The sequence below is a fragment of the Bufo gargarizans genome, chromosome 3, assembly GCF_014858855.1.
Source record: "Bufo gargarizans isolate SCDJY-AF-19 chromosome 3, ASM1485885v1, whole genome shotgun sequence".
Taxonomy (NCBI): Eukaryota; Metazoa; Chordata; class Amphibia; order Anura; family Bufonidae; genus Bufo; species Bufo gargarizans.
This window is the reverse complement of record NC_058082.1, coordinates 22,306,799-22,319,446: the sequence shown is the minus strand read 5'-3', so window position 1 is coordinate 22,319,446 and position 12,648 is coordinate 22,306,799. Positions and strand designations below refer to the sequence as shown.

General features: G+C 39.8%; 1 protein-coding gene across 1 annotated transcript in view; it reads left to right on the top strand.

Annotated features, from left to right (window-relative positions):
- CNTN5 (contactin 5) overlaps positions 1 to 12,648 on the top strand; it is a 579,181-nt gene that overhangs the window by 231,265 nt on the left and 335,268 nt on the right. Inside the window, exons 10-11 of the mRNA XM_044285392.1 lie at positions 3,363 to 3,499; positions 10,796 to 10,925. Of these exons, the coding sequence (XP_044141327.1) occupies positions 3,363 to 3,499; positions 10,796 to 10,925 (267 nt within the window). The remainder of the gene's footprint in view (positions 1 to 3,362; positions 3,500 to 10,795; positions 10,926 to 12,648) is intronic.

Here is a 12,648-nt window from a genome sequence, read left to right as displayed (position 1 = left end):
AAAGATAAAGTCATTAAATCTTGCAAACTGAGATGAAAAAATAGGCAGCACTCACCAATGGTTCATTTGCTTCTTTATTTCAAGCAGACAAGTGCTTCATGCGGCAAGGTAGCAGTTAGCCAGATTCACATAGGTAGTGGCCTGAGGAAGCACGATCACTCGTGTGCGAAGTGGCCGTCGCCACTGGTATGTGAATCTGGCTAACTGCTACCTTTCCGCATGAAGCACTTGTCTGCTTGAAATAAAGAAGCAAATGACCCATTGGTGAGTGCTGCCTATTTTTTCTTCAATAATAAGGAATACCAATCAACACTAGTATGTAACAGAAATGATCGAAAATTGGAAATCACCAATAACTGTCGGGAACATACTGCTGATAATAAAGAATGATGGCTAAGCAGAGGAAGGTGATGACAGTCAGGTAATGGAGCCGACATATAACCATAACGAGATAGCAGCTGACCTTTAATCTCTTGAATCTTTCCTTATATCTATCCTTGAAAACTGGCCTCAACACCAGTGATCCTAACCATCCTTAAAGATACACTATCCCTATCGAATGTGCTAATGTGCAATACTGAACCTAACACGAACCACATAAAGGCAGTAGGACCCAAAGACAAAAAATGAAAACCTGAACAAAGCTGAACTTGAATCAAGGCAAGATATATTTAAGCAAGGAGAAAACTAAACACAATCTGTAATGCTCAGAAAACAAAGAGTGGACTAAATTAACCACAAGCACAAAACTACACTTCCAAGAAGAAAATTAGGTAAGAAAGAAGATATTAAAAATATTCTATGATATTGGAATTAAAACCACAAAGCTTATGCTATAACCAGCAACCCACTGAAGAAACCAGAAATATTTAAAGAGGGACTAACTACTCAGAAATTCCTCTCTTTAATGAGCCTGCATGCAGCAAAGAGCTCAGCTGACTACACTTATGGATCAGCCTTGAGACAGTGGCACAGCAATGACCCCAAGAAAACTAATAGACAGGAGAAGATGAACAGCAGGATTAATCTTACCTATCATAGCATTCACTCAGTGTACGGATTGTATCTGTGAACTCAGAGTTAGTGATCACTGCAGTAAGTACGGGGTCAGTGGAGCCTAATAAATGGAAAAAGAGGCTTTTTTGTGTACAATATAATACAAGGTTTCTTATCTACTTGACATGGAAAATACATCTAAAGTTTAGGCACACTTAAATACTACAAGTTCCTCATAGTGGTTGCTGCAGGCAAAAATACATTTTTTGTTACTATAGTTGTGTGGCTGTTTCTCTTATATGTTCTGTACCCAAGATTGTGCTAGTTTTTCCTCATCCCTTCTTTTTTGTTCTCCATCACTTTCCTCGTGTTCATTTTTCTCTGTATGACAACCCTGCCTTGGTCATATCAATACAGCAGACTCAAACACCCTATAGTCTGGAATCAAGGCTTCGTAGAAAGAACGTTGATACATTTTGTTACAATGTGGCAGCACTTAGAAGTGGGATTTTCTTAGCTAACCATACATTTAAATACCAAAGGATATATGGAAACCACAGCCACATCCTTCTTCACAAGACCTTTAAATGAAGTACAACACTCTGCGGAATAAAGCTCCTTGTAGATCTTGTAAGACTGTGAACATAAAACAAAAGCGAAGCTTGGCCAGGGATTTAGAAAGTGACTCCTTTATGGCTCAGTATGATAAATGCAAGGCAGCGCATCTGGAGAAAGTGATGGACTGCAAATAACCAGGGGGTCATGTAGGTGAGTGAAGGACACTGTGCCATGGTCTCCTCAATAATAAATTCCAGCATCTTTCCACGTATTTCTCTACCGGTGTATATTATTTCATTTTATTCTGTAGCCCTCTATGAATTTTTTCGTGTTGAAAGTTGTGCTGGTGGTTATACGATTATATATCAAAGTTATCTATGATAGATAGATAGATAGGGGTTAGAAGGATATGGGATAGATAGATATGAGATAGATAGGTAGATAGATAGATACATGCCCCCATGCCACCCAAACTGTAAACTCTAGAAGTAAAACCACACAGTTTTATTTGGCAATGTATAATTCTATTTGCTGTCTTTACTGCCCTCAATGATGTACCTTAAATCTAGGCAGCCAACACAACTGCTTGGGGCCCAGGAGGTGACCACTGAACTCCTTTCTCTTCTCCGAGCAACTACTAGGGGGAGCTCAGTGCAAAGCAATCAGAAGATAAGTATATAAGTCCCTATGCACTGAGCTCCCCCTAGTGGTGGCTGCAGGCAAACAGCTCTGTAATGGAGGAGAAGCAGATTCATCAGTATAGAGAGAGGATTATGGTGCTCAGAAAGAGCGCCATAGTTGTGAAGCAGCTGTTCCACTTTTTTGCCATAGAAGTTGGACTATATTGGTGAGGTGGAGGGAATGTTTTTTAATACAAATTTTCTTAATTTAAATTTCTTTCACTTAAAAGAAAAATGAGAATTTATCAGAAAACTGGGGCATTGCAGATAGCGTTTTGAGTTACCCAAGATTGATTGTTGCATGCATATTAGGAAACTGGGTGGGGTGAGGGGGATAGAAAATTAGGCCCTAAATGATGCGGAAATTGCTTTTTTTCATTTGAAAAATACAATCACTTAAGGCTACTTTCACACTTGCGGCAGGACGGATCCGGCAGGCTGGTCTCCCTGACGGATCCGTCCTTCTGCTGTTTCGCCGTATCGCCGGACCGCCGCTCGCGGTGCACGGCGAAAGCCACCGGACTAAAAAGTCAGACATGCAGGACTTTTTAGTCCGGCGGCTTTCGCTGTGCACTGCCGTGCTGCGCCGGAGCTCAGCCCCCGTCCCCATCATAGTCAATGGGGACGGAGTGGCGGTCCGGCGATACGGCAAAACAGCGGAAGGACGTATCTGACAGGGAGACCAGCCTGCCGGATCCGTCCTGCCGCAAGTGTGAATGTAGCCTAACTGTTTTTTTCCCCCCCAGTGACAAATGTTAACAAACATTACAGACAGAAATGTGATTATCTATCTAAGATCTATCACCTATCTATCTATCTCCTATCTATCTATCTATCCATAGTGTTTTAAGCTTGATATACAGTAAGAATATCACATGTGCATATCAGAAACTCTAGTCATGTCACTGTACACTAATATTTTTCACATTCGCCCTGTGATGTGCAGCTCTTCTACCACAAATGTCCTTGTGAACCAATATCCTACAATGTCATTTTGTGCCATATAATTTTTCTTATTGCTCGGAGTCGTCACCTGTTTAGGTATTCCAGTTCAATCATTTACAATATATGGAAACTAATATATATATATTTTTTTAAATTTTGCTATACATTTTTTCTTTGCTTTAGCTCAGCCACAATGGATTGAGAAGATTAATGACACACAGCTAGACAGTGGAGATCAACTCCGCTGGGAGTGTAAGGCATCTGGCAAGCCTCGGCCCATATATCGCTGGCTGAAGAATGGTCTCCCCTTGGTCCCCCAGGTAATGTGCTGCTCAATTAATTACATTTTTGGTTACTTTTTGTTACAATAGACAAGGCATTTATTTTGCAAACTGGGAATTATTTCCTGTAGTTGGACAGAATTTTACAGAATCATAGCCAAAATGTAAAATACAGCTTTGCACCTGTGTAGGCATCTGGGCCGACCGAAAGAGTCCTTTTCAAATACATAAAGGGAATCAACAAGGTAAAAGAGGAAAGAATATTTAAAAGAAGAAAAACTGCTACAAGAGGACATAGTTTTACATTAGAGGGGCAAAGGTTTAAAAGTAATATGAGGAAGTATTACTTTACTGAGAGAGTAGTGGATGCATGGAATAGCCTTCCTGCAGAAGTGGTAGCTGCAAATACAGTGGAGGAGTTTAAGCATGCATGGGATAGGCATAAGGCCATCCTTCATATAAGATAGGGCCAGGGGCTATCCATAGTATTCTGTATATTGGGCAGACTAGATGGGCCAAATGGTTCTTATCTGCCGACACATTCTATGTTTCTATGTTTTCCAGTCATTAAATTTTCAATCCGTAAATGACCCTTAATGAATTACCTATGTTTAATATTCCCCAAATCTATTATTTATTCATACATAATTTCATATATTATGCAGTATAGGAATGAAAATAACCTGGATTTTAAAGGGCATCTGTCAGCAGTTCTGTCCCTATGACACTGGCTGACCTGTTACATGTGCACTTGGCAGCTGAAGGCGTCTGTGTTGGTCCCATGTTCATATGTGCCCGCATTACTGAGAGAAAGGATGTTTATTATATATGAAAACGGAGGCGTTGCCTTTACACCTAGAGGCTCTAGTCTCTATGCAACAGTAATGAGCCGCAGGGGCAATATTCGAATTTGCGATATTTTGCTAATATTTGGGTGAATATTTGTCATATATTCGTAAATTTGAGAATTTGCGATTATTTTCTTGATTGCGAAAATCGGCAATGTAATATGCGCGTATTGCGCACGCAGTACAGGCGTGGGTCACTTTTGCTACATTTTCCAAGCTGCTAGAGGTTTCCTGAGACTGGAGAAAATGGTTGGCACGGCAGAACATTACAATAGCTTTATATGTAGATAGAGTGCTCCAATATATTTGCGATTGCACTAATCGGCAATTAATGATGCAAATATTTTGGCTCAATACGTGCAACTTCACATTTTAGCAGGTCTGACTACATATTACTGATTGGTGCACTAAGTATTGTTGTGACATCCCAGCACTATGTCTGCAGCATGTATGTAAGGACAGCAGAACCTGTCACACTGCCTAACTCCCTGCACTGGAACAGCTCCACTATATCAGGATCTAACCTACACTGACTATCTCCCACTAACTGTCTGTAATATATATATATATATATAAGCTATATAACTATTTAATGTAGTGTGGAAAGCACAGAGCACAGCCATGACACTGCTCTCTCTCTCAGAACTGCAAAAAACTGCAGAAAATGGCTGCTGGGGAGGTTCTTATATAGTAAGGGGTAGGCAGCTTTCCTATTGGTTGCTAGGGATGTTGCTAAGCTCAGACAAAGACATTGCAGCCTTCTCATTGGCCCACAAGCAAGAAGCAGGAGGGATCATGGGTTCAGATGAAAAAAAGATCTAGAATATTCACGAATACGAATATATATCACTATATTCTACATCTTCGCGATATTCGCGATTAAAATTTGCGATTCAAATATTCACGCCCAACACTACTATGCAACTGCGGACCTCTGTGCATTTCGATTGACAGGGCCAGATAGTGTAAACGTGATCTTGCCTGGCCTTCTTAATCAGAGTGAAGAGGGCGCGGCAGTTGCAGAGAGAGCAGAGCCTCTAGGTGTAACGGTAACGCCCCCGTTGCTCCTAAAGGCTCACTTGCATATAATAAAACATAATTTTTCTCAGCAATGCGGGCACATATGACAATTACCCCAACACAGATGTCTTCAGCTGCCAAGCGCACATGTAGCAGGTCAGCCAGTGTCATAGTTACAAAACTGCTGATAGATGCCCTTTTAAAAGAGGACCTGTCACTAAGAGATAATAGACGTATCATTGGGTACAGTTACTGCTGACAATGAGAAGACGCGTGTGATGCAGCTGGTAGGAGGACTCATGGGGGCGTCACATGATCCTTTTCGGAGCTGCTAACTAGCTGAAACGCGTCAGATGATACACCACAGAACCATAGCATTGTGAAGGATGCCCTTAATTTATCCAAATTTGCATTTTGTGCTTTTCTCTAATGCACCTAAAATAACAAAAGAAGCAACTTTGTAAGCAATCCCCCATTATACTTCTACTACCGTTTTGTGTCTACAGCTACTAGGCAGGCTTACCCGTCTCCATGGTAACATGTAACAAACAAGTCAATCTGATCCTGCACCATCTCTTCTATCTGCATCCAACTTCTTCCTAACAGAGATTTAAAGGGGTTGTCCCAGCCCTAAAAATTAGGGATGAATAAGTATGGTGGTGATTAAAAAATAAAACGAAAGCCACTTACCTGCTCTGGTTGTCCCAGTCCCTTTGGTATATCTATATCTCCATCGCTGCCGCTTCTTTGTAGCTGGAAATTGAATGTGTTGGCTTCGCACATGACACTGAAGCCAGGCAATAAGTGACCTCAGTGGTTACATGTGTATATGACCACTAAGGTCACTGACTGCAGCAATAACCTAGAAGGAGTCGGCACCTCACACTCCAGGCCACGACCAGAAGCAGCGCTCCAAAGACACTGGGATGGCCACAGCAGGTGGGTGTTTATTTGTTTTTTACTCAAGCACCGTCCCACCCATCAATATTTTTTTTTTTATCCTGGACTATCCCCTAATAGACTAACAAGAAGTAAAGAAGCAGTAGATGCCAATATTGCTGCAGGTTCACACTCAGTTTGTTTTCTGTTAAGGTGGCCACACACATACAAAGTTGGCCAAACCGGCTGTTTTCTAGCAGGACCATCCTATGTATACACCAAGGACGGCTGTTTCTTGGTAGGTTTGCAGTTGTGCCATACTCCTTAGGTTTTCGGATGATGGATTGAACAGTGATCAGTGAGATGTTCAGAGCTTAGGATATTTTATTTAAAACCGAACCCTGCTTTATACTTCTCCACAACTTTATCCCTGACCTGTCTGGTGTGTTCTTTGGTTTTCAGGATGCTGTTTGATCACTAATGTTCACTAACAAACCTCTGAGGCCTTCACATAACAGCTGTAGTTATACTGAGAATAAATCACACACAGGTGGAGTCTTTCAACTAATCAGGTGACTTCTTAAGACAATTGCTCACACTGAATATTACTTAGGGGTACCAGAGTACAGGGGGACTGAATACAAATGCACGCCACACTTTCCAGATTTTTATTTATTAAACATGTTGAAAACCATGTATCATTTTCTTTTCTTACTTCACACATACTTGCAACTTTGTGTTGGTCTATCACATAAAATCTCCCAAAAATACTATTAAGTTTGTGGGTGAACGTGAAAAATTGCAGAATAGTTCAAGAGGTATGAATAGTTTTTCAAGGTTCTCTAGATAGATAGATACGAGATAGATAGACATTAGATAGATAGATATTAGATAGATAGATAGCTTTTTATCTTCCATGTAGGGATAGAATTTTTAAATGCAATACAGTACATTATTTGTAGACGTATATCAGATTCCCATATATAACAGACAGCAGATTCCCTCTTGGTATTACATATGTGATCCCAGGTCTCGCTGCTACAAGTACCAGGATTTATGAGTCGTCCAGAACATGTATACAGTAAGATGGAATGACTAGTACAGTACACGTAAACTGCGGGGCCCTTCTCTCCATGGACTTTCACTGACTGATGAAGCTATACTCTGGGGGACTCATTGAAGTTTTCTGATTTATCTCCAGGCCCAGCAAAGTATCGCCTGCTTAAAAGGAAGAGCAATCAGAAAAATTCTTGTAAATGTCAAGCACATGTCAAGTTAAAGGAAATTTACATTGCAAGGATTGAATATAAGTCTATTGATATTTATAATCAGAGGGAGACTGAAGACATTGTGCTTGTTGTGTTGCACTGAATTTCTTTGCATAATATCTATATATCTTCGTGACTTTCTGGATTTTTTAATCTTCAGTCATAATTAAAGGGAATGTGTCATCAGAAAATTACCTACTGTTTAAATAAGTTTTTATGTTAAACATTTTTAGAGTTTTTTTCCACATCACTTTATATATTTAAACTAATTGTACTGTATATAACACTGCAATTCCATTCTGGTGACTAGGCCTAAATATATTAAAACAGCTACCTGAGCGATATAAACAATGGTCAGGAGGGGACAGCATTGGCTTCTATGGGAGAGTTTTCTGGGCATGCTCTGTGACCTGTGCTGAGGTCAGGAGGGAGGAGAGAAGCTGTGATATCACCTATTGTGAATGGCGGATCCTGTGTTATCTATACAGAGGTGTTACTTGTCATTGTAATTCTACCTGTAGAGATAATGATAGTAGCTACTAAAATGTTACCCATACAGAAGGGAAAATCATGATCTATTATTAGGCCTTGTTGCCAGTGTGAAAATTATGGATTTTTTAAAATCTAGATGACATGGAAAAATAGAAATAAAATAAAAAATCTGAAATTTTTTTAACAATTAACAAGAAATTTTCTGATGACACATTACAGTATGTTAAACCATTCCCTGACATTATCTATGAGGGGAGAGTTTAAAGACTAAGGACAACTTCAGGATATATTGTTTTAAATGATCGTATTTTACTTATTTTGCGCTAAAATAATTTTTTTTCTGTTGGTGTTTATTAAAATTATTTGTTTCTGGGATACAGGGTTAAAAATCAGTCTGTTTGCAGGCTCTCGTTTTCAGTTTTTTTTATCCCATCATCTGAAGGCTCATGTGTAACTCTTATCTCTGATCTCCTGACCTCATAAACTCATCATAGCTTAATTCTTATTAAGCTGATATGAATATGGCTTAAAAAAGTGTTTGAGGTCAGGGGATTAGAGCTACACATGATCTGTCAGATGATGGGATTAAAAGAAAACAGATACTGACAGCCTGCAAACATGCTGATTTTTTTTTTCCCCTTGTGCTCAGAAACATCTTAAATATCTTTTAATAATTACCAATGGAAAAAAAGTTTTTTTGCCCAAAATGAGTAAAATGCTATCATAACATCTTTCCCCTGAAGATGTACATACATAGAGTTTAAGTTCTCTGGGAATGAAGAAAATGAAAATACTTAAATATTGCTTTATTATAAATATATTCACAAATACCTTTCATTAGTTACTCTGGGGAGCAATCATTAGGAGAAATAAAATGTCCGCCATCCTATTAATACACACAAAACCTGTCCTAATCACACAGCAGGACAAGTTACTTCACAAGACTGAGGTAAAGAGCTGCCTCATCCTCCTCTCTGCTCTGCTTGTCAGGGATTATGATCCTAAATACAAATGATAAGATCTTCAGCTGAATCTCTGTAGGGAGGGAGCTCATGAGAAGACATGAGGTACATAGAGGAGGATGTGGATAATGAGCAGCAGCACTTGTATGCAGTCTCAAATACCACAGCCCCACATCATCATTGTCTGTCCTGTCCATCCTCTCTGTACTTCATGTCTCTTCGTGGATTGTATTCCTACAGAGATTCAGATGAAGATCTTATAATCTGTATTCAGGATCATAATATCTGACAAGCAGAGAGGAGGCTGAGGCAGCTCTTTACCTCGGTGTTGTGAAGTAACTTGTCCTCCTGTGTGATTAGGACAGGTTTTGTGTGTACTAATAGGATGGCGGCCATTTTATTTCCCTGGATGATTGCTCCCCAGACACAACGAGCCATTATAACTAATGAAAGGTATTTGGGAATATATTTATAATTAACTAATATTTAAGTATTTTCATTTTCTTCATTCCCAGAGAACACCTTTAAACCCATAATCCTGTTACAGGGAATATGCAGCCAATGCTAATTTGGGTCCCCTTCTCCACCAGCTACATGGGAAGTCTAAGCTTTCTCTTTGATGCTTACTTGCACAATAAGCTAAAACATGCCACAGAGCTGAATTTGTCATTTAGACGGCATACAAGTGGTCATATTGTAGCCGTGAGTTGTACAGAGCTGTACTGGAAATAGAAAAAAGAAAGTAAAAAAGAAAAACCCTTTTAACTGTTTTTTACCCAGTGACAAATGTTAACAAATATTACAAACAGAAATGTGATCTATCTATGTATCTATCTCATATCTATCTATGTAGCAAAAAACTAAGTCTGGGCAGCACCGCAATCCCACCTGTGCATATAGAGTGCCAGCGGCTGTGGGGACGATCTACCCCCAAGATAATCCAACAAATACAAAAATTCCACGGCACATCCAGGGCGTAAAATTCAAACGTAGGCTTTATTCACCAGACAGCGAAGTTTCGGTCCACTTGCTGGGACCTTTCTCAAGCAGTGACTGCTTGAGAAAGGTCCCAGCAAGTGGTCCGAAACGTCGCTGTCTGGTGAATAAAGCCTACATTAGAATTTTACGCCCTGGATGTGCCGTGGAATTTTTGTATTTGTTGGATTATCTATCCATGTATCTATCTCATATCTATCTATTTATCTATCCATAGTGTTTTAAGCTTGATATACAGTAAGAATATCACATGTGCATATCAGAAACTCTAGTCATGTCACTCTACACTAATATTTTTTACATTCATCCCTGTAATGTGCAGCTCTTCTACCACAAATGTCCTTGTGAACCAATATCTACTTGTCTACCATACTAAGGAATTTTAGGTTAGCTCTTCTACCAGTGTAAGGAGCAGTTTTAAAGCATGTCTCTTGGTCTGGAGAACCTGACTTATCCTGCATTGCACAGACATTATCCCTAAGATGGTTCTACAGGGAAAGTGAACTCTTATTGCCAAAATTTCCTACAAATTACAGCAGATCGCTAAGGGTGACAATGGGGGGGATGAGACATGGGGCACTTGGAGACCTTTTCCTCTGAGACCCTTTTAACAAACCGGGAATTGTCCAATTTGAAAACCTCTTCGAGATGTCATGAGGAATGACATCTTGCTACATAGGCAACATGTTCACCTCTGCTAGTTCTCGTTGTACACCATATACCTAAAAGGTTATATATGTAGTATAATCAAATAGTTCACTATAAAACAAATAAATAAAAATCTAATACAATACTGTATTGGTGAGTTATTACAGACAGTGTTAACGAACCACCAGCCTCCTCATGTATGGATTGTACTGTGTATTACAGAACAGAGTTGAGATGGTGAATGGGATGTTGACAATTCATAATGTGAATCAATCCGACGCAGGGATGTACCAATGTCTGGCTGAAAATATCTATGGAATCGTCTATGGAAGTGCTGAGCTGAAAGTTCTAGGTAAGTAAGTGCTCACTTATAAACAGCTGCAGAGGAATATTATATGTCATGTAGCCAGAAATATTGTGCGTTTCCTGCATAGTTTGGGTATTTGTCCTTCCTTCTGTTGTAAGTTTTCATTTCCTCTCTTCATGGGTGAAGTGAGTGCCTGGGCAGGTGCATCCTAATCTGTGTTGTGTGATGTCAGCCAATCAGATGCCTCCAATTGCTTTTCCCCTAAACATAAAACATACTGAGGGCACTGTAGGGGTTCAAATGTTTTTAAATTCTGTAGCAGAGCTAAGACACTGCAGTTTGTGAGTCTCTCATCCGGTGGCCTCCTCCTCCCCTCCTCGCTCTATAGACATCAATGTTAAATGCAGGAAAGAGCAAAGCAGTCTGCTAACAACAGACAGAAGCATGCTTAACAAGATATATTACAACGTTTCTTATATTCACCTGCACTATTCATTTACAGAAAGTTGTTTAATACATGGAAGCACACTTTACAAACTTTTTCTAACTTTTTAAATTTAATGATGTTTACAAGTGATGAACAAATTTCGTAATATTCGCTTCTGGTCCGATTGATTTGAGTCTGACAAATCGTAAAATGCCTGGCAAAGTCTCTCTCTGTCTTCCCCTCCCCCTACTCCTTTCTCTTTCCCCGATTTATCGAAATTGAATAAAACAAAAATTCAAGTTCTTTAGAATCAGAATGTTTTGAAAAGTTTACCTTCGAATTATAGAATGGATTCGCTCCTCTTTATGTTCTACTCATTTTGAGTCACTCGTTTGGATGACTGAATTGTGAATATCGTAAAACAAAAAAAACTGTAATGTCATCCACCGTCCCCCGACCCTCATTTCTCTGATATATCAAGTGTGACAGTAAGGAAATATCATGGCTGCCTTCATTCTAAATGTCACATCTCCCTATTTGTAGTTTGCATAGATTTTTTTTCACACTTATTATTGTTCTTCTTTTGTAAAGTAAAGCATAAATAAACTAAAAGGCATTCAATAAAAATTAATGGCCATGTCCGGACACATAGAAATACATGCTGTACTGCCTTTTTGGGAGCTCTGTTTTGTACAGATGACTCCCTGTAGAGGAGCGTGGGTTCTCTACTGTACCTCCATGTGCTTCCGATTTCCAACAGCTAATCATGCAGCTAATTACTAATATATATTGATGACCTATCCTGAGGATATTTCATTCCTGGACAACCCCTAATTTGGGGCATACCACCTCTAGGTACCCCTCTTACACCAGCAAACAGTCTCTGCAGGGGAGTCCACCATCCCTATACAGCACGTGCGCTGAACAAGCCCCTACGAGACATCAGGGTCAGGCATGAAAACATCTTCACTGCATGGCCCTGTAAGTCAGAGGTTGGAGCGTGGCATGAACGGCAGTGAGCAGAGGCTCTGGGAGCAATAAGGAGCAACAGCACCACCTTCATTGATCCTAGAGTCTCATTTGCATATTTAAAAATATCAATGGACCAAGACTGTTAAGCGCACATGTCTCAAATGACAGAGGCCCTTTAAATGATAACATTCTGGTTGCCTGCTACCACCACTAGGGGGAGCTTAGTGAAAGTTGGTTATTGATGATTGTAGGCAACCAGAATTTTAGCATGTGAAAGGTTCCAAAACCTTTATAGTTATATTATGAAACCAGTGTCAAACCTGGGTTCCTTGGGCCCACCAGTGGAAATTATTCTCTGGGCCCCATCTC